Below are 23,300 nucleotides of genomic sequence, written 5' to 3'. Positions count from 1 at the left end.
GAAGTAATTTTTAATATATGTTAAACACTTTTCGTAGTACAACAGATACCTCTGTAAGTAGGTCATACATATGTCTCTAACATAAATATCTGCAATACTTTCTGATCCATAGTAAAGTCCATACCAACGTTTCCCTGATACTTTTGAATTTCAGCATTTGAAGAGAGGGCCATAAAACCTGGTCTTAAATGAGACCCACTCAGCTCCTAAGATACTAATTAAGATGACTGGACTTTAAGCTGCTCAGACCATTTCCCAGGATTTCAAAGCATGGACCAATACAGCAGGAGTCCTAAGGCACACAGACTGCTTTCTGAGCTGGTACATCCACCAGGCTTTATCCAGTGTAATTTTTAATATATCCTTTTTATCAAAATAAGCACAAAAAGGAAGTATTTACCCTTTGACAAAAAGTGTACTTTAATAATTTGGATTTTTTTGGCTCACATTGCAAATTGGAAATTGAAAATTCCCATTTTTGTTTCCCATTAGAGAGAGGTAGGTACAGAATACTTCAGTCACTGCTACATTTTTGGGGAGAGAGATACTTCAGCATTTTGGAAGCAGGAAGCTTGCAGAAAGTGGATGGAAAGACTAGCTCAGGACCACAGAACTCTCAGGGCAGGTTGCAGGACCTGATTCTGAGCTGCTGCCCAGAGCTTTACTAACTACTTCGTGTTAAGTATCCAGCTCTGTAAGCGGTCCACAGTCTGAGAAGTCACGCCCAGGGTCACTCCGAAGCAAATGAATATGTGACCGTAGGTACACGTTGATTACCAGAGAGAAGTTTCGATCCAGTGTTTAAATCCCGGGTGGGACAGGCGGGGCAGCCGCGGAGCGGCCCCGCCCCTGCACGCTCACGGGCCCCGCCCCCGCCTCAGAGCCGCCGGCCCCGCCCCGCCGCGCGCAGGGACCGTTACCCCCCACCCCGCCCCCACCCCGCGCATGCGCCCCCGCCACTCCCGCCGCGGGAACCAACCGCCGCCCGGCCCCTCCGTGCCCCCGCTGCCTCACGGCGCCCCGCCGCGCCGCGCCCCGCCCCGCGCTTGCCTCCACGTCCAGCGGGATCTCCACAGCGGCGCCGGCGCCGCCGCTGAAGCCCGCACAGCCGCGCGCCCACCGCGGCTCACACTGCCGCTCTTGACGAGTCCGCGCCCAGCTAAAGCACAGCGCGGCGGGGCGGGGCCTCCCCCGTTCCTCAGAGGGAGGAGCGCGGCCAATCCGGGCCGCCGAGGGGCGTGGCCCCTTGCGGGGGCGTGGCCGCCCGCCATTGGCGGGGCCCCGCCTGACGCGAGGACACCGCCCGCCCGCGCCGAGGCCGTGTGGGAGGGGAGGGGTCACAGCCGCTCCCTGCTCCGGACAGGTTCAACTCTTCACGTCCTGCATGGGTAAAGAGCTAAAAAAACACCAGAAACACATACATTCCAAGTTATTATCGCAAATAAAAGCCCTCAAGTTCACCTGCATCACACTCCCTCCCTCCGAACTCGCCCTCAGCGCCCTGAGGTGAACACGGGCACAGACGAAGAAACCCCTTTCCCCCGCGGGCTTTGAAGTAACCGCAGACAAGCATGAGATTGCATAGAAATGCTTTATTATGTTTATTTGACCAAAGTAATTAAAATAAGGCATCCCAGGTTAGATGTAAACATAGAGATCAGCTGCACAGCAGGTGGCTGCTGCACAGTGAGCAGGTGTATGGCAGCAACAGTAACAGTGTCAAGTTCTACTTGTCAAGGGGAAATACAAAGTTATAAATTAAATATTAATTTAAATATTAATTCATTTAAAGTAATATTTAATTTTGTTCATTTGTTAAGAATAGGGCTTCTCTCAAGATTTGATTCTGAAAAGTGAGGTTTGGATTCAACACAGTGGGTTCAAGTCTGACAGACCAAGCTCCCCAACGTTCCAGACCTAAAAATGCCTTTCACTACCAGAACTCTCGACACCCAGAGAATTACTCTGTTCTACAAAGACATTTAAAATTTAAGTTGATTAAATATTAGATATCTTGCATATGAGCACACTGTTACTACTAACACATGCTATAAGTGTCACTTGCTTTAAAGAACATGATACAGCACATTTATTTTACTTACATTCTGATGTCTGATTTTATGCCATGGATTAATATATAAAAGGATTCTGCAAGTCTGTGCAAAGGAGTAAGCATCTGCCCTACTTGTCACTGACAATGTCTCTAGCAATAAGTTCTTTCATTATTTCATTGGTACCACCATAGATTGGCTGAACGCGGGCATCCACAAAAGCTCTGAGGGAGGAAAAAACCAAAACAAAACAAGGAAACATTACAAACAACACCTCAGAATGAACACACAATTAAAAAAAAAAAAAAAAGAAAAAAAGAGTGTTTTATCTTTAGAGATCCCTCTTTTCAAAGTATACTATTCCCATTGATAAAGTAGTTCTTATTTTCTAAGAAGCTTCAACTACCTAGAATATTACAACTTCCCAGGGTGCTGTGTGCCAAATCAGGAGCGGGGTCAGTGTCTCTTCCCTGTTTGTTTATAGCGTGAAGTCTCCACTATTGCCTCTAATTAAACAAAAAAATAAAGCCCTATAAACCCAGACTCCTGCTACTACTCCACTCCCAACTCTTGTTCCTGGTGACAGCACACAGGACGATAACAGAGAACTTTTCCATTTTCATTCTGCTTCATCATACAGAGAGCAGCCCAGGAGCAATGTGGCATTCTCTGGAAATCTATATACTGTACACACAGACAAGCAGGGGGACACCCTGAATAGGGCTTACTGGCCTTCGTATAAGACAGTGCAGAACACTCACAAATTACACTCATTCCAAACATTGAGGAACAAGTTATTTTAAATCAACATTTCATACTCAATGTATTTAAAATTTTAAAAAAATCTAAACCTACTCAGTTAAAAAATCAGCTTACTCATTTATGAAAACGGCACAGCAGTCCTGTTTGTGCTATTTCTACTGTCAGATTACCACCTCTTTTTTTAATAAAAACAGTACCAAAATCTCTACTTAGTGTCTGTCACATGGCTTGTACACAAACTTCACAGATAATACACAAGGATATATACAAAAGCTCCATAAATGTCTCAATTCATAAAGTCAGAAAAAAAAATGGGAATGACAAATCCCTTTTCTACATATAAATCTCTCAATTTTTTCATTTAAAAAGGTATAAAAATGCTGAATGTAGCCAGTTATGCTCTTGATTTGACAATTTGATACTCAGTGGTATCTGATCAACATGTTTTCTTCATACATATGCAATTAATTTCAGATAAAACAAACTAGCTCCTCTCTCATTTCTACTTTTACAGTTTTCCTTCTGTTTCTTCAATTAACATTTTCTTCTAAAAAACCAACTTATCTTTTGTGAAAAAAACAGACAAAAATTGGTGAACAGCTTATGAGTTATTTGGAGAATCAAAACAAAGCTTTCCTGCAGACATCTGTACAGTAGATTCCCTTTCAATTAAACATGATGAGAAAAGGAACAGTAAATCACTACTAACACTAAACAAGTGACACACAGACATAAAGAAGTGCCTCATTTGACTTTGCTGGTAATCTTTCATCATACAATCTGAAATGTTACACTTACTTTGCAATTGGATACTCCCACATGTACCCCCATCCTCCATGCATTTGTACACACTGAGTAGCTATGCTGTTTTGGAGATCAGAACACCTTAAATGGCCAAAAGGAAATTTGCTTTTAGAAGGACATTATGTTGCAAAACCTTACAAAAGATAAAGAGATGTTAACAAGACAAATCCATAACATGATTAGTAAGAAATAAATACTGTTCAATTTAATGCATTTAAGTTTTGTTCCCTTTATGGGACAGCTTTCAGAAAATGAAAGGTTTCAAAACAGACAGGCTTGTTTACCTTTCTCATAGGCCAAGAGAATCCTTTCATGAAGCAAGTTGATACAGTCTCTTTTCTTACGAAATCCCTCAGCTTTGTCAGAAATTAACAGTAAACCAGGCTTCCCCCCATCATTCCCATTAGCAACACACCAGGATGCTCTTTGACCATAACCATCACCTGGGCATAATTTATTTTCCACAACAAACTTTATAGCCTTCAATTCTAAAACATACTGTAATTCTTCAACAGCATTTGTTGACTGCAAAATTTGGACTTAATAGCAAAAAAAAATTTAACTGCACTGGAAGCTCAAGTTGAAGTTAGAACACATGAAAAAAACCACTTTCTAACCGTACAGCTTTCAGTGGGCACAGAAGAAATGAAAATGACAAGTCAATTGCTTCTTGTGGAATAATGGCCTTTTCCCCAAACCATCCCCTCATTCAGTTAAATCCTTATCGTTTATTACACCAACTTTAATTCTGCAGTGAGTTACTGCAACTATCTTTCCCAAATATATTCTCAAGTTCTTTTAGGTATGTAACACAACCTCTGACCACAAGAAAAACCAAACCAAAACAACCGTACAGACCTTTCTCCAGATATGAAAAAAGAGATGAACAAACCAGGTTTTAAAATCTTTCAAAGCTCTAACCTGAGTCATTGGCTATACAAAAGGTTTGAAGGAAAATTAGAGACTAGACAGAATCTCCTAATACATTGGGAAATAAAGCAATTCTACATTCAAGTATTTTCTAAGCCATTTAAGAGAGTCTTATGGAAGGGTCACAGGGACACCACTAGGGAAAGAGGAAATCCACAACAAATCATGATGGTAAACAGCTGGGAAAGCAAGGGTGTTTCAAATGCCTTGTTTTGGGAAATTTGTTGAGGAAGTGAGTCTGCGTATCTCAGCTGGCATTAGTTGTTTCCTCCTCCTCAAAACTGAATGCCTCTGCTTCTGTACCGGGTACTTCTAGGTAATCACTGCCAGGAATAACACTCAAAACCCTTCCTTCCATTGTAAATATTTCTGCTCATTTCATCTATACTTATTTTGATTAGCCTAAAAACTTTAAACCTGTGTATCTTCCATAAATGTCTTTGCTCATGTCTCATGTGCTTTTTTTCTCCCATCTTTGCAACAAGCTAAAACTATACAAATTCATGTACCATTATCTTAGATGTTTCCAGTTGTTTTTCTCTCGTAAAACTAAGTTAACATATAACACCATCAAGTATGGGATGAGGGAAAAGAAGTTCTGGACAATAAAGGAAAACACTGTTCAGTCTCAGTTACAGCAACAGCCATAGCCAACTATTTCTTCCTAAAACCAGATAGCTTTGAAAACTGGCTGGGCCTAACAGCTATTGTTAAGTAACATTAACGAAATAGTATCACAGAGCTTCAAAAACATTACAATTTTTCTCCAAATATTCACATTTTGCTTTTAAAGAAATCAAATCAAGCCATATACCCCATTAAAAAAACAACAAAGAAAACAGAAAAAACACCCAACAACAAATTGCTAACAGTAAAATGTAAATTTTTCCCTAAATACCAATGGAGCACTCACTTTTACTTAAGCTAAAGCTGAGGCATGATCTTGTTATTAATGGAAGCCTATTTTAAAAGTATGCCTTTATTTTGAAATTGATCTGGTTAACCAACCCTGGTATTCAATGTAACTGTGATTTTTGTTGACCACATCATTAGAGTTAAGAACATGCAAGTAACACTTCTAGATGACTGTTAGCACGTACCAATACTTTGCCATCGAGGCTGTTGCGGAGTCCAAGCGTTTATCTGCATGGAGCTGCAAACAGTTGTCCATAAAAGCTCGAGCCACACAAATCTGTGTTTTTATTTCGGCCAACTTGTGCTGTACTGTCTTGTTTTGGAAGTGGATAGAGAGGGTAGAGGAAAGAAGTATAGGGCAGTTTAATACTTTAGGTAGAAAATGCAGCATTTTCTGAAAGGACTGCTGTTAGAAATAACTATTTCAAACAACTTTGGCTCTGTATGTCAGAAGAGACACCTTACTTTCCAGACAATAATGTCTTCACCAGTCATATTAGACAAAATGAGATCGTTCTTTATTTCTCACGGTCAACTCAAAACACGAAGTTAAGAGAAAAAGCACAGGAGAAGGGGAAAACAAATTCCTAAAGAGCAGGAGGCCCAGAGTGCTCTGTCACTCTTGGCTCCCTCTTGTGAAGGAACATCCTTTCACTCTGTAGAGCCATGAATTTTCCCAATTCATAACCATCTATTGAATGCTTTTTCTATGTATTCTTCAGAGTTTAAGCTACATGCAAAGAGACCGAAGCAAAATAAAATACATTTTAGACTATCAGAAAGTTTTTCAGCACCGAGTTCTGTCACATTGGAAAATAGGTCTACAGAGAAGAAGTAAAATACATCATAAGGTTATGTAAAACCAGAGCAGGCAGGCATTTGACCACCTTCTTGTAATTTTGGTAGGGAGGGGATAAAAACATCACCCACTAATAGAAGTTCTTTCTTATTTCAGTTCTAGAAATGTATATAAAAAAATCTTGCTTCCTTTGACAATAAATATACTGGACCAGTGTACTACTATAAGGAAAGAATTAATTTCAAATGCTGTAATGTGTAATGTGGCACGACTAAATGAATTAGCCCAAGACAGAGCTCTGATTGGAAGGGATTCTTTATAATATACACACTCGAGTCATCAGCAACAAAAAAAAAAGGAAATTGAAGAGATATGCAGAAATTCATTATTTTGGCAAAAATAATATACTTTATGAAATTTACTGTCCACCTACTGGTGGCCTAGCCTAAAAAAGGAGATTATTTTGGAGATCTCTGCACAGTGAACTACTACAAATAGGAGGCATCCCCTACCTACATTAAAAAGTTAAAATATAGCTCTTTTGCTTTACAGTCGCATAGTGTGCATACAAAATTCCATCTGGAATTATGGATTAATGAAAATTAACTTTAAAAACAGATGAAGATCATAGTCTTCTGAAGGATACCTAGCATTCCAGCCTCTAAAAGTTCCAGTTCTGGTGTTCATCACAACTAAAGATTTGAGTTTGACAAACGAAGTCTCAAGACACAGAAATGGATTTTTTTGTTAGTTATTTAAAAAAGAAAAAAAAATCAAAATTTCAAAAGTATATAAAAAAAAGAGGCAGCCAACATCTTTAGCCCATATGAGTCAGTTCTATCCTAAAAACCAAATATGCAGAAGCTTGGCCTGCCTCAGCCCTAACAGTTAATGTCGTTGTCAGGAACACTGTAGTATAGAAATCCTGTGGAAAGCAATGTACGTTTTATGACTGCAGCTAAAGACTGTAGGCACAAACATCTCAAAACTCAACTACCTACCCCTGTCAGGAGTGAGCTCTGCCCACAGAGCATGACCCAACAGTTTCACATGCAGTCACACAAACACCCAGAGTGCTGCTGGCTGAGGATTCTCATTACAACATTCATGAAACACCTCCACAGCACTCGGGCAGCAAGGTCACTCCTGGGAGTCCCCACCTCCAGCAACCTCCAAAGTAATTTTTCTGCAATGCTCTGTGTGCAGAGGAACACAATACCTGCACAGGCAGTCCCCAGGATTCCAGGCACAGACAAATACATGTAGGTGTGATGGACCCTGTGATTAGGACCTCCGGCTGTAAAATGCAAGCCTAAGATCAACAAGGGAATTGTTCTTTAGCAGCAGCAAGGAGCCAGTATACTTCCTGCGTACCTATTTCCCTCTGAGAAGTAGCGCTGCTGGGAGGTTACCTACCCAAGTTATAAAACACAAACATTAAAGCTTCTCTGGTGCTTTTTAAAAATTATTATTTTTGCATTTCAAAGATGAACGATGGTCATGGAGGCAAAAAACAGACACAATACAACAGTGAAACCTGTGAAAATAATCCTTTCAAAACAGCCCAGTGATTTTCATTTAGTAACTATTTCACATACACAGATGTATAGCAACCACACGCTAGAACTTGTGTACAAGTGGCTCGGTTCTAACTCACCTGCAAATGCGCAATTGTCTTCCCAAAAGCTTTTCTTTGCTTCACATAATTTCTTGTTTCTTCAAACATGAATTCACAGCCAGCAAGAGCCATATCAGCAATTAGCAGTCTTTCCTTTTGAAACACAAATTACAGAATCCAGTTGAGTTAGTCCTACATTCCTCCGCATCAGATGCACAATTAGGACACAGATGTTCAGTGTTGTTCATTAAGGGAGCAGGAGCAGAAGTCACATAAAATACCAAACCAGACATACTGCATTACTGACATTAACAAGTGGGACAAATGCCTTGCTGTCTAAAGCTCACTTTTAAGTCTTTACTGGGATAATACTGCATCACAGTGACTCAAAAAATAGCTACAGATTGACCACAGGAATCTTACCAACTGAAAAATTCACATCAGATTCTGTTTCAATTATTGGCTTTCAATGCTCAGCTTAAACAACTGTGTTGGAACCCTGGGTTCTGAGAATTTCAGCCTTTCAGCGCTGGCAAGCAGTGATCCTCAGAAGCACACTGTATTTGATCTGAAACCCTGGGAAAGGCTCCCTAAATTGTGTGAAAACACTGAGGTTGTTGCTGTGTAATTAAAAGTTATATAATTGGGTAGAATATGTAGAGGTGTAGAAAAATTTGGTTTAGGGGATATAGGCAACAATATGGAGGATTTTGGGTGTGGATCTTCTTCTTCCTTTCTCCTCCTTCTTCACAAATCTAGGGTTTCTGGTGTTGGATTAAAAAACCCGCAACTGCGGGTTGCGAACAGCTAGTTATTGGATTATAAATAAAAACAAGTTAATTGGTTGGGCAATTTAGACCTTAAAAAGCCTTGGAAGTTAGAATTCATGGCCATTTTCCCACCTTGTTACCTTGGAGGCACACTCTGTGCAGCTGTGTTATAGATAAGATATAATAAACAACTAAGTCAGAAGAAATTCCCAGTGTCCTGCATTTTAACTCAAACTCTGAGTAAAAGAACTCACGAAATAGAAGCAAAAAAGAATAGAAACGGTAAAAAGAGTAAAATAACCCAGGGACACTAATACAACTATTTAACAATTTCAATAGTTCAACTCTAGGGGGAAAAAAAGCCTACAAAAATTGGCTTTTCTTTCCTCATTGCACAGTGAAAAACAAAAACTACAGGCAGAACAATTGTTTCTGGAAGCATTGAAACAGTCTGATGCATTGCATTGAACCTGTTCATGAGCACATCTATTTAAAGCAGTAAAAGATTTCCTTTGATCAGGTTTTTTATTTACTCACAGTATAAAATTAAAAAACATGATCCCTACCAAATGAGGTAAATACAACATCAGAGCTTTGACAAAGCACACGCACATTTTGAAAAACCACATTGCCTCTTTGTCCTTCCAAATAATCCCAAAACTTCATAAAGTAAGTTGTAAACTGGCAAAGTATTTTGGCAGCTAAACAATTTCTTTACTTTGTTAAATGAACAGAGTTCCATGTAACTTTAATATGCTTCTACTTACGGAAGAGCTAGAACAGCAGCGCTTGTTTCTTGGAAGAGAATGCCAAATGAATCAGACACATCCAAGCTGCACTTAATTTACCAAGCAAAGTGCTTCCATACTAGAAGTACACAAGAAATATGTGGTATGTTCTTTTTAACACACTACCCTCAGGTTCTTCAATAGCTGGGTTGTTGATTAAGAGATCTGGCTTTGAGCTGCTGGGATATCAACATTTTTAGCAATGCCCAAAGAATTCTACACCTAGCACTGTGTGCTTCAGTTAAAAATCAGCAGTATCAACAAAACATTGCACACAAGACTGTCAAAGACTGGAAAAGCTTGATGCCTCAAGACATTTTGGGATGCACATGTGGGGGTAAGGGGGCAGGTCGGGCCCTGCTCTGATGAGGTGTGCCCTGCTCTGCACACCACACCCCCAGCCCAGCCCTAGAGCATCCCAGCCCTTCAGTGTCTGTCAGTTGTGGCACACTGGAGGCAGTGCCCCAGTCTTGCCTAAGCCAGCTCCTAAATGGCCAAGTGATTAAAGTCCCATCGGAGGAGGGCCAGGGTAGCTCTGGGGTTTAAAAGGCTGACCACAAGGGGAGCATGTCTTGATCCTATCAGCCTCTTGGAGTTTCTACCTCATTGTTCTGGTTTGGCCAAATTTAGAAATATATCCTCTGAGAGAAGGCAGGTTACAACCAGCCCTCCCCCACCAGGTTTGGGAAAAAATAAATTTTCCTCAAAGGAAAGTGAAAGAGATAAAAACTATTTATTTAACAAACACACAGGAAAAGGATAATAATGTTAAATAACAAAACCTCTCACTCTGCTGAGAGAAACCTGGGAAAATTTCAGAGTCCTTCCATAGCTCTCTCTCTCCCCCTCCTTGGAGCTAGGACGGGGTGGTAGGCCCACCTCCAGGGCCAAGGCCTCAGTGGAAATTCCTCCTGATGCATTCCAATATTGAAACAGTCCAGCAGAGGGAAAAAAAAAGAAAAAACAAAGTCCCAGGAAAAACAAAAGTTTAACTCTCCGTCTCTCTCCAGAGAAAGAAAAAAGAGCTGAAAAACTGGCCAAAAGCAAGCCGGGTGCCTTCCCCACTCTCGCTCTGCTGCCACAGCTGAAAAAAAAAGTCTCTCTCTCTGTGTGACCTTGAACAAGCTTCAAACTGCTTTGAAGAAGTTTTGCTCAGGTTTTCCTTCCCCCTCTCAGGCTCAGCTTAAATGCACAGAAAGGCACAAAATTAATTTCTGGGCATGGGCCAGCAACATGGGATACACATCACAAAGTCACCCCAAGACACTCATCACTGGAACTCAGGAGCTGGTAGTTGTATGTGTGGTTTTCTGTATTTTTCCTATCTTTCTCCTTTTCTTCTTCTTCTAATTCTCTTTCCATGGAACATTTTCGGTAATGACACATGGGACGGGTTTAAATGTCGCTAAGTTAAAACAACTAATTTAATGCTGTGATAAGTGTGTTCTATGTTAATTGGATGTTGCACTACATCCTTTACCAAAGCTCCTTGATTTTCTATATTTTGCCAGTAAACCTGTGTAATTGTGACTCTTGAGAATATCTGGCTGCTACTTCTCCTGTGAGCTTAACCCACAGAAATGTTTTGGGGTGTTACAAACACATCCCGCTTTGGCAACCCAGGTGGCTCACCACAATACATAAACTTCAGGACTAATGACAAAACCTGCCTCTGTATTCTTCCTGCTGACAGCAAACACTCACATTCCTTTTACCTGAGGGAGCTCTGCCATCAGATAGTAGAATCCTTTGTTTTCTTTTCCAAGCAAGGCACTGGCTGGCAACCGCACATCTTCAAAAAACAGCTCTGCTGTGTCCTAAGAGGATTTGAAATGCAAGAATTGAGAGTCTGACATTCTCATCTCATTACGCTAATTTTGCCCTATTTTTTTCTTGCTATTGTGCACTTTAACTTGAAATCCCAAAATTATCTAGCCTGGAAGGATCCTCCAGAAGTCATCTAGCTTACATCCTACTCAGAGCAGCTCCAGAAAAAACAATCAACTGAGGGCCTTATCTAGTTAAGCTTTCCAAAACTCAAAAGATAAAGGCTCCAGGACCTCTCTCGGCAGCTGTGCAAGTAACCAATCTCTTTCCTGGTGGACTTTTTTCCCTACTACCTAGTAAGAATTTTCCTTAATGTAACTTGTCTCCTTTGCCACTCTCCCCTTCACTCTGCTCCTCAAAGAAGAATCAGGCCCCACCATCTCTATAGCTAACGGCGTAAGTAAGATCCTGTCCTTCCAGGCTTCTTCAAAGTAAACACATTCAGCTTCCTCAGCCTCTCCTTGCACATCACATGCTTCAGACTTCCACAGGCAAAAATCAGGATACATATGTTGCGTGTTTGTGCTCTGAAGTCTAACAGCTACAATAGCACTGTAGTTCCATCTTCTATTTATTTAGCAGTTGCCAGGAATTAAGTGGGTTTAGACTTTCCCCAATTCTATTGCATTAGAGGTTGTATGAACTCACTTGAGCTTTCAGGCCAATTTTGTTCAGTTTGCGTCCTTTGATGAAACCTTTTGTTCCATTTTCCACCAGAAAAAGGCTGATCCCATGAGCAGGGGATCGGGCCTCCCGGTCTGTAACTGCAACCACGATCACTACATCGCTCATCCAACCATTGGTGATGAACACCTGTAAAAAAGGCAATTTAGAATAAAACAAGGTGGATAGAGGTTAGAAGAGATCACCAAGTAGCAGAAAGAAAAATTACATTGACACTTTCACAGGTGAACTGAAAGGCAAGGTTCAAGTGTCCAGAAGAATTTTAAGCTTTTGATATTAAGTGTTCTGGAACAAGGCAGACATTAATTTGAGAAGTATTGTGAGGGGCGGAAGTGTGAAGTTAAAGAATGCACAGATTTGTTTCTTTTGTCTGTCCCATGATAAAGAAGGAATACCTTATCAAATGTAAATAAACACAGAGGTTCTCTTGTCTAGAAATTAAATTAGTGAGGCATAACACTCAAAACTATCAATGCTTCTTGTCACAACTGCTTACTATTATCCTGTAGAGCAACTCATGAGCCTGTCAAATGGATCCATCTTAAGTCCAGCAAAAGAAAGCTTTCTGTCCTGCTTGGCTTCAAATGAGCAGCATAAGCATCTTTTTTAGCACCTATGCATATGTATTTGCTTGCATACATTCTCACCACTGAAATTCTGCTAAGACCAGAAGTCTCTATCCGTACTATGTTATCAGCAGCAGTAAAAAAGATTAGGACATTTCATAGCTTTTAAAAAAATGGTCTGTTGAACCCACACTCCCACTTCAACACTATTTCTGCCTTCTTGTTTTTCATTATGGTAATGCATAAAGTGCTTTGCCACAGCTTGACAAGACAGTCAGAGCATCTGATGCAGCTGTTTTGGTTTTTTTGTAACATGACCACCGAGCTCCTGAACAAAGATTCCACAGCTTGCATTGTGGCAACACAAGTTTTTACTCAGGCCACAGAAGATTTCATGGCAGTAGTATATATATTTTATTGTTAAACATCATTACTAACAACCATCCTGCTCATACTACACAGCACATTTTCCCCCTTCTCTTCACAGTTTAAGGGAAAATAAGCCTTTTAATAGGGTTATTTAAAAGCTACAAAAAGAACCCATACAAGCCCTCCCATAAATCAGTTTGTAAATTGCCTAAAACAGACCTATTTCAAGACCTATTAAAAAAGTAACTGGAACAAAAACCCCACCTACAACACAACCCACACAAAAACCCCAAACCAAAAGGATTGCGAGGAGATGCTGAGAGTGGTGCACATCCTGCTGCATTCAGCTAAATGCATTCAGTTCCTAGAGCCTATGAGCAGTACGTATGTCAGTGCACTTACCTTACTCCCATTAAGAATCCAGTCACTTCCATCTTTTTTTGCATATGTCCGTATTCCCTGCAAGTCACTAAAACGAAATTCAAAAGGTCCTTCAAAAAACCATTCTGGAAGCTGCAATTTGTATATTGAATTCTATCCAGTACAAAATAAGGTAGATTTTATACCATCCATGCATGGGCTCAGTGAAAACAGATGAGGATAGTGAGACATCATGAAATAGCTGAGTGTAACAGAAACCACAAGCATGCTGTGGAAAAGGATGATAAATCTATGCAACCATACAGGCGTGTGAGGTCCCATTTCCTCATCTCTGCTTGTGGGAGGTCGTGTAACACAAGCACTGACATCAACAGGTCAGCATGCACTTACACCAGTATGCCTCAGATGACAAATGCCACACAAAACCACATCCTCTAAACAGGCTCAATCCTGATCAGGAGGCTGTGTGAAAAGCCATGAACAACATCTACCATTTGTAGAAACACGACACCAACAGGTTTTGCACTTCATGTGTCCCTCTCTTTTTTGGAAACTGGTCAGATCAGCAGTGTCTACTCTAAACACTGGGTGCTGGGCAAGGAGGAACACTTCTCTGAAAGGATTCAGAGGAAAGAAAATCAAGGTGTTCTGTTCCACAGAAAAAACTAATAGTAAAGCCAAGCCTTCTTTACCAATGTGTCTTAGGGTGATTTTATGATGTGTATCCCCTATCACTGCCCCATGCCCAGAAATTAATTTCGTGCCTTTAAACTGAGCCTGAGAGGGGGGAGGAAAACCTGAGCAAAACTTCTTCAAAGCAGTTTGCAGTTTGTTCAAGGTCACACAGAGATAGAGACGGCTCTCTGCACTCAGCTGTGGGAGGAGAGCGAGAGCGGAGGCAAGCACCTGGCTTGCTTTCTTTTCCAGCCAGCTTTCGGCCAGTTTTTCAGCTCCTTTTCCTCCAGAGAGTTGAACTTTGTTTTCCTGGGACTCCGATTTTTTCCCTTCTCTGCTGGATGGTTTCAACATCAGAATACATTGGGAGGACTTTCCACCGAGGCCGTGGCCCTGGAGGTGGGCCCACCACCCCATCCCAGCTCCGAGGGGGAGAGAGAGAGACTACAGAAGGACTCTGAAATTTTCCCAGGTTTTCTCTCTACAGTGAGAGGTTCCATTATTTAGCATTAGTATCTTTTTTTTCTGTGTGTTTGTTAAATAAATAGTTTTTATCTCTTTCACTTTCCTTCAAGGAAAAAGTTTTTTTTCCTGAACATGGTGGGTAGAGGGGTGGTTTGTAACCTGCCTTCTCTCAGAGGATATATTTCTAAATTTGGCCAAACCAGCACACTATGTATATTATTTTTACACTGACTATACTTCATAAGTATGTTCACAGGACAAGCAGGTTGGTAACTATAAACTCAGACTGCAAAAGCAAATACAAAGCATAATTGCCCACAGTACGACAAATACAGAAATGGATTCTGAGCTACTATCTTGAAATGACAAAGCTGTAATAAAGTAATCCATAATAGGTTTTTTGAGTTTTACGTATAATGCAGGATAGTCTTGTCCGTACAGTAACTAACCAGGAGGTTCAGAATGTTTTTCACTGACAAATCAATAGACAGCAAATAATGTTAAGACCACTGTTTTAATATTTGGCTTACCTGCCAGCCCCAGGTTCTGTCATGGCAATAGCTCCAATACACTTGCCTGTAATCATTTGTGGGATAAAGTGTTTAATCTGTTCTTCAGAGCCATAGTTTGCAATGTAGGGCATGACAATATCTGAATGAAGGCTGAACCCTGGGCCTGTACAGTTAACATACATCCTGGAAAAAAAATAAGGGGGAAGTTCAGAAAAAAGTACTACCAAGACTTGAACACTGAACTTGCACTGTTACAACACAGACCCAATAACAAAGAAAACCCCACTACACAGAAGTCTCAGATATCTTCTGGCACTTTTACCATTATTTATAGAATGTAATTTCACAGCCAAATGGGTACATAACCTACCAGGCTAAAGAAAAATGCTTTCCCGAGTTACAAAGCCAGTGGAGCATAATGACACTTACTACTCAAACAGTGATCCAGAATACTTAAAACACAAGGGATTTACATGTATCTAAACCATCCTTTCCACAGGAAAGATAAGATCATTCTCTGTAAGCAAATGTAGTCCATAATGAGGATAACTCATGAAAAAAAAATACAGGCACAAACAATATGATCACTGAAATTCTTCCTGAAGCATCCAGTACTCACTGCTCCTCCCAGACGATGGCTGAAGAGAGAATATCCGCTCCGATGCCTCCATGTTTTTCAGCGATAGCAACACCCAGCAAACCCTGCTGTCCAGCTTTTTCCCAGAGCTCCCTGCTCACCTGGCCATCCTTCTCCCATCTGCAAAACAAACACAAAACCAGCACTGAACCCCTCATGTGCTACTGTTTATCTGTCATGGCTGCTGCCTCACACTGGAACACCAACAGACAGTGTGAAGGTACACAGACAGCTGTATGTCACAGCCAAGAAGCAGCAGCTTCATCACAGAGTTTCTCATCTTCAAGTCCACAGATGCCACTGGCACTACAGAGACACCAACTGTAAAACAAGTTTGAACTCCTGCTTCCAATGTGTAACCTGACAGGATTTCATTAAGACTTCTTATGACTCTTATACCAGACTGGGATTTAGGCAATTTAGCCCCAGCCATCTGGATCATCACAGGCAGGTCTTTATCCTCCTGACATTCCATTTACAAATGTACATTTAGCCACATACAAAATGAGTATAACACATCAGTATCTTTTATGAAAGACTTCACCAGTGAAAACTCTACCAGTGAAAAATGCTTTATCAGAATCAAATGATACCATATTAGTCAGTTTTGTATAAAAATCTGTCTCTGTGCACTTCTTACAAGTCAGTACTGTATCTTGGTAAATTACTGCTTTAAGGTACTTTCAAGTTTGTGTAAATAGATAGTTGAGGCTTATCTGCTGATAGCTTGCAAACTTTAACACCACAGCAATAATCTATTCTTGGAAAATTAGTGCCTCTTTATGGGGTTTGTCAACTCAATAGAAGGTTGGATGGTCATTAATGCTCCAGGTTTTCTTTTTTTAAAGTTTTTTTTTCTAATGCTGATGCCTTTTCCTGGTCTTAAAATCAAGAGACATACACGGTTAGAAGGGGAAAAGGGATTTTACCTTGGTATTTATTCTTAAGGATCCTTAGGTGTACACGTCCAGGTCATATGCATCAAGATGTACCCCACCGAGTCTTTCCCTGTGTCTCTGTGTCTCTCTCCTCCTGTGTATATCGTCCCCCCCAATATTGGGTATAACATTATAGGCTTTACTAATTAGCATACCTATCAAAGATTCCCCAGTGAGAGGCCCAAGTGAGCCCCCCTCCCCAAGGAACCTTCCCCTGGATGGTTCTATCTTGGTTTACAGAATATGCTCTGGAGAGGACCTTGGGGTCTGGGGCACACTGATCCCTAGCTACGAAGCTTCTAAAACGCTTAGTCTCTTAGCTTAACAAACAAGTCCAGGGATGTAGGCAAAAAGCACCAGGAATACAGAAGCTGCAAAAAGGCACAACGGGTATAAAAGAAAAGGCAAAAATCTTCATGGCATCAATGCCACAATTTTTAAATTATATAGTAAACAACATTCCTCTGATGCACATGTGTGCAGCAGAGCTAAATCATAGCTGTTTACCCACATTTAATCAAGTATCTTATCCTACATATAAAACAGAATCATAGAAACGCAGAATAGTTTGGATTGGAAGGGACCTTAAAGCTCACCCAGTTCTGACCCCTTACCATGGGCAGGGGTCTCACTAGCCCAGGTTGCTCCAAGCCCCATCCAATCTGGCCTTGGACACTCCCAGGGATGGGGCAGCCACAGTTTCTCTGGGAAACCTGTGCCAGTATTTCAGCTGATTCACAGAGCTTTTGCTCCTACACTGGAAGTCTTGGATCTCTTTTTACCATCTTTGCTTTGCCTCTGATCCCCACCTTCAGGGACATTCCTGTCCCTACTTCACCCAGCATGAAAGCTTCTCCTCCTCAAAATAATCCACAATTGCATTCACTGATGCTACATTTGCCTCTTCATCTCAGCCCAGACAATTAATATACTGTGCCTGAAGCCTCCTTGTTTACTTCAGAAGTGTGAGAACAGAGTGGTTCATTGGTCATTGAAGTGATGCAAAAACACAAGTTCAACTTGATTCAACCTCCCTAAGAAGTTGTTGTGTCAGCAAGATGGCAAATAGGATCTTCAGCATCCTCAAGCAGAGCCAATACATGTACACAGACCTGCCCTGGAAGTCCTTCTAACACAAAATGAGGGACAACATCTGGTTTTATGGACGGAATATGACTGTACAGTGGAAAAGCATACTACTATGAGGTTGTGGTTTGAGGATAAAAAAAAAACAGGTGTCACCAACCCTACTGTAAGCCTCCTGCTGCTCATTCTTGCCCCAGTCATGATGCTTCATACACTCAACTGAGGCACCTCAGCTGTTGGTGGATACACACTTGAGCTGTATCAGGATATTCCTATCTAGCAGGGCAATTTCAGAATAAGTCCTTCAGTATCACTTGCTGGTTTTACTTCAAGTAAACTAGAAATTGCTTAAGACACTACTACAGCTTGATACTTTTGGTTCAAAACCATATCCTGAGTTAATTTCTTTCCTATCCACCACTATAATGTGATTGGATATGGCTAAAATAAGGGCTAAAATCACCCTCCAGCTCTAGTTCAGTGGAATTACAACACCTCTACCCTGTACAGAAAATGCTCATATTTCCACAGAAACAAAAATTAAAGAAATTCAAACATAGAGGTTTTGTGCAAGTTTCTTGGTAATACATGATTCACCTTACCATGCTATATGTACTTGTACGTAGCTACAAAATCTACTGCAAGAGAGACAGTAACCTAGACACATGATCAAAGCCTTTTTCACTATTTCCCAATAGTGTGGGAACTGATCTGTCCACCAACTCTCCCAAAAGCATCTGTGTCAGTTAATCCTACAGGAAGGGAAACTTTGCTGCAACTCTGCAAACTGCATTTGTCTGCTCATGGGCCCAAGCTGAGGATGCCAGATAACATACACTGGAGCTCAAAGGACGCATTCAATTTGATTATGTGTGATTTTCCTTCATGTATGACTTTGTTTTAATTTGGTAAATTTGTATATCCGATTGTATTGGGAGTAACACTGCAAAAAGCATTTTGGGGAAAAATTAATATTGGAAAACCAAAATGTTTAAGAGGTTATCTTACTCTGTGTGAAAAGGCAGTACTTCTTCCTGAAAGAACTTCCTGGCACTCTCCCTGAAGATATCATGCTCTGATGAGAAGATCCTCCGAATGCCTATATCAGTCAAAGTCTTAGCAGAAGATGGTTCCAGGCGCTTTGTGCCATGCTGTTCTGTTTGCAGAGGACTAAAAAAAGACAAATTAATGCATCTGTTAGGATACAGGCACCCTATTTGCATAACCCTTTTAAAAGGGAAGAAACACCCATGTTACTAAATATAGTTCACATCCCAACTCTGGCACACCATTAGGTCTCAAGGATACCCATGATAAATACAAAGAACTAACATACATTGCACTCCACTGGACTACTAATGGAGGTAAAGCAAGGCTGGTTTGTCCTTAACACTTCAAATAAATTAAAAACAATAACAATACATATATAGGTAAAAGAATAAAGTTACCCCAATGAAAACATATGTAAAAACAAAATGATGCTGTAACAAAAAAAAAAAAAAAAACCAAACTGAAATAGTGGTAAATGTCAGTAATAGAAACCACACAAGGAAAGTATAATTACAAAATAAGAACAAAAGGTTTATAAAGCTTTTGTAGGGGTTTGGAACATCAAGGATGACACAGTACTTTAAGGCTTGCTTTTATTGTATTGCCATGAAACATCAGAAATTTTAAGTACAGAGCTGAGTACATGGAAGAGGCATTCACTCTTCCTTTCTCAAATTACTTTGTTAATCTCTCAATTCCTCTGCACATCAACCGTGTGTAGTCCTACAGAACTCAGCTCAGCCTATGCTTATTTACTCTGCTGTAGAGACACAAGTCTTTATTTACTACCACATGTAGTTACTCAGGCTCTGCCAGTGAAACGATCCCCCTGAAACAAACTATATTTACTTCTAATAATATTTGGGAAAAATGGGATACAGCAACTTGCTGGTTGAGTATTTTTCACCCTCAAAGCTAGGCACACAGAGACTCTGAAAAGCTCTACCTTATTTTTAAAGCTAAGATGATGCTGAGCTTCATTTAAGCCCCCCCGTTTGTTTAATTGTGGCTGACGCTGCACATGTCACACAGGGAAGGGCCTGGCTACTCCCTTATTCTAAACGACAGTCCTGGGAGAGACAACTCGAAGGTCTGGGAAGGTGTGATCCCACTCCTGCCTTTCTGCTCCCCTCAGCCCCCAAGCCCGAGCACTGGTGCCAAGGGGTAACGCGGTGCCCGGGAAAGAACACGCCCGGCTGTCACCTGCTGCCAGCACAGAACTCGCTGTTCCCGGGAAGTGGAGCAAAGGTCGGGAGATCACGGGGATGGATGCGATGGGGCTCCTGGGCCCGCGCGGCTCGGGGGGCTCCCCAGCCCCAGCTGTCTCCTGCGATGGGGGCACGGCCGCGCACACACACACGTATGTGCACATATAGCACCTGTAACCCCCTCCGCCACGCGTATACAGACCACACGCATCCACGCCCTCCAAACACACACAGAGATGTGTACACACATCCACACAGAATGGATAGCACACACAGACAGCCCCGTCAGCCCGCACACACACACCCCCCAAGCAGGTGGGCAAAGACATCCACCCCAGTCTTTACGGAACCCAAGCTGAGGGGCGCTCACCCACCCTCACTGATCGGTCCCTTCCGCCCCAGCGCTCCCCACCATGGCCGGTTCCACTCACCTGGGCTGGGCGGAGAAGGGTCGGGAGCCGGCGACCCGCAAGAGACCGCGCAGGCGGAGCAGCCACGCCGCCATTTTACGGGACAGGCCGGGACAGGACAGGGCGGCACTGCCCCTGGAGCCCCGCGAGTTATCCCTGTGCCCGCCCACCTACGGCTGTAAATCTCTTCCGGGCTGGAGGCGGCAGTATCGTGAAACAGCTGTATCATTAATAATTTTCTACTGTAGCTTTGCAATCACGTCATGGAGAGGAGCGGGAGCAAAGGTGACAGCCGGACGAAGGGGTTGTGCTCTGAAGGCAGCTCGTGTGATGGCACCCGGCATGAGGGACGACCTTCCTGGCCATGGCTCCGTCCTCCTTTCAGAGCCTTCAGGAAAGGGGCTGTCATCCCCTGGGGTGGCATGGCTGGAACCTGAGCCCCCTCCCCTGAGGGCTGCCCCTCACTGGGCCTTTTGGCCATTTTGCCTTCGTGGGGCTGGTCCTCCTGGTGTCAATGGGTCTTGATTTGCAGAATCTGCGCACCAAAATAATTTAGCATGCTTTTTAGGGGGGGTGTATGTGTGTGCGTGTGTGTGTGTGTGCTTTTTCTTTTTCCCTTTTTCTTTCTGTGATAAAAAGCTATTATAGCATTGGCTTTCGCAGGTAGTAAAATGGAAGAAATATTATGTATTAGAATACATTAGGAAATATCATGTGCAAATATGTTAAGAATAACTTTGCTATGCGGATATTAACTATTTAACATTATAACTGGGGTCAAAGTTACAAGATGCTGATGCAGCTTGAGTTATAAGATACCAATATAACCTGAATCATAACTTTCTATACAATGTAATAGCTAGTATATGGTTAACTAATTGCTTAATGTTTAAATAAAGGAAAACTCGCCAGGTGAATAATCTCAAGAATAGACAAGTATAGCTAGATAGTACATCCTGCTGCTTCCCTAATGAGAAGTTGGCAACAATGAAGCCAAGTAGCCACAAAGTAAAGAATTTAAACCGGTTGGATCCAGAAAGACCCAGGACCACCATGACTGCGCATGCTCCAAAGACGAAATTGAAAAGTTCAAGATGTGAGGGAGACCTGAGCCTTCGTCGAAGAAGACCCCTGAAGATCCTCACGATCATAATACGCATGCTCTAATAGGCGGTTCGGAGGAGGAACTATGTTACTACCTTCTAAAATGAAATGTAAATTAGTTCTCAGAAAAACTATGCATATGCATTGTGGTTTATTAAATATGCATAATGTTAAAGCATATAAACGGGAAATTTGTGTGTGTGTGCCTCTGGCTATGAGCCACACACCCAGTGCTGTGATTTTGCTTTAAGTGACCTTTGTCCCCTGTTGTCCCTTATTACATTTAAAAAAACCCAAAAAGAAGGGTGGGCTTCGTTTGTCACACTTTCCTTTTTTATTTTGAGTGCTGGTTCTCTAAACTAGGCGGTTTATGATTATCGTGTGCAGGGGCTTTCCAAAGGATGGAGGTGTTGTTCTGAATGTTACCCATCGCACAGCACCAATTCACACACAGAGACAAGCTAGGTGGTAACCCATAAAAGTCTAGCTCCCCATTCATCAACACTTTACACTATCTATCCTCTTTAACAAGGGCATACATTTTATTACATAACCTCTTTATTAATTAGTACTCAACCCCCTATTTGCTAGTTATATCTCTCACTTCTCATGCAAATTAGTCCTCATGTGCAGTTCTTCCCTCCCTTTTAGTCTGGAGTCTTATTTTGAGTAGGTGGTCAATGAGTCAGTGGTCACAATCTCCCACTGCCAGAATTACCTTTCCTCCAGTTACTGCAATGCTCATAAACTGTGCTGATTAACAACTAAAAAAACTACAACATTCAAAGTTTTACTCAGTTATTCACATCTTGGGGGGCTCAATATCAGAGCAGGCATTACTTTAAGGAAGAGCAAACCACTGGAGGTGGGGAGAAGGATAAAGATTTAATAGTCTGCTCATAGTTCTTCATCCCTTTGGCCCCTGAGGTCACCGTGCTGCATGGGGCATAGTCTTGACAGGGGATACTCTCCCACGTCAGCCCTTTTGGGAGATTTATGAGCCATAAATGGGCATCTTTCAGCAAGAAAGGAGCTCCTTTTACCAACAATACCCTGACCTAAAAAATGATACATATAACTAGATATGCTATAGAGATCTGATAACTAGATCTGATATCTAGAATATAACATGTTACCAATCATTATTAAGTATGGGGTTAAAATGATATACAGTTCTCATAATTGGGGTTTTACATACTTCCCTCACTTCCTGTGTAATGTTGTTGAACTCTCAGGAATTACCCTCTGGAGTCATAAGATGGCACAAAAAAATTAAGCAAAAAGGAAATTTTGAACCTTGATATTTGTTGAGAAATAAAACAAATGCTGAAAAGGCTCAAATTGCAAAGCAGATTGGACCAGGAGATATTTTTCAAACCTTCATCATTTTAAACTAATACTTTATTGGGAGTGAATTGTACAAAATCCATTGAAAGAATGCCTGTGGTTTGGGTGGGTTTTTTTATATTGATCCATAGTCCAAACCTGCTGTAAAGTTTTTTAACATATATAAAAAGTATTTTCAGCTATTGTGTTCCTACACCGTAAACCAGGAGATGGCACTACAGGAATAGCTATTCCTATGGATGAGCCTGTCTGAAAGCAGCAATGCCTCTAGACAAGGGACGATGTTTTCAGTGTGACACATTGGCAAAACACAGAGCTGTCTGTACTTACAGAGAGAAGCATCTGTATTACAAAACCAGTTGCAGCCTGGAAACTTGTCCTGCTTTTTCATTTGGGAGTCTGATCTCATTATATCAGAGTAGGCAGGAGGGAACCATGCAGGAGCAGTTGACAGGGAAGAAGTAAAAAGGAGATTGTTGGGAATTACTGAACTCGGATGTCCAGAGGTAAAATTTGGCTATGCTTGTGAGGTCCTGTCAGGTAGATCCTCCTGGAAAGTGCCTTCCTTAAGCTGGTGTAGGCTCCTGGGTAAGGCCAGCGTCTT

The 23,300-nt window shown here is 41.5% G+C and overlaps 1 protein-coding gene across 1 annotated transcript; it reads right to left on the bottom strand.

Annotated features, from left to right (window-relative positions):
- Positions 1-1,572: 1,572 nt before the first annotated feature.
- On the bottom strand, positions 1,573-20,426 carry ACADL (acyl-CoA dehydrogenase long chain). The gene is made up of 11 exons (XM_082284665.1): positions 20,267-20,426; positions 18,586-18,747; positions 15,536-15,673; positions 14,935-15,099; positions 13,286-13,352; positions 11,913-12,077; positions 11,153-11,254; positions 7,919-8,032; positions 5,648-5,775; positions 3,612-3,698; positions 1,573-2,275 (listed from the first exon to the last, which is right to left on the bottom strand). The coding sequence occupies exons 1-11, from the start codon at positions 20,338-20,340 to the stop codon at positions 2,182-2,184; spliced, it is 1,296 nt and encodes a 431-aa protein (XP_082140791.1). The 5' UTR covers positions 20,341-20,426; the 3' UTR covers positions 1,573-2,181.
- Positions 20,427-23,300: the final 2,874 nt, after the last annotated feature.

This window comes from Coloeus monedula, assembly GCF_965178545.1.
Source record: "Coloeus monedula genome assembly, chromosome: 7".
In the NCBI taxonomy this organism is placed as follows: domain Eukaryota; kingdom Metazoa; phylum Chordata; class Aves; order Passeriformes; family Corvidae; genus Coloeus; species Coloeus monedula.
The sequence above is the reverse complement of the archived record's forward strand: the minus strand, read 5'-3'. Positions and strand labels throughout refer to the sequence as shown.

What these genes read in the sequence shown, in the direction of transcription:
- ACADL (XM_082284665.1), bottom strand. Translation starts at nt 20,340, where the DNA reads ATGGCGGCGTGGCTGCTCCGCCTGCGCGGTCTCTTGCGGGTCGCCGGC. An exon ending in ACAGAACCTGGGGCTGGCAG is followed by an intron (nt 13,353 to 14,934) that starts GTAAGCCAAATA and finishes ATTTCGTTTTAG; the next exon opens with TGACTTGCAGGGAATACGGA. An exon ending in GCCTCGATGGCAAAGTATTG is followed by an intron (nt 3,699 to 5,647) that starts GTACGTGCTAAC and finishes TGGCCATTTAAG; the next exon opens with GTGTTCTGATCTCCAAAACA.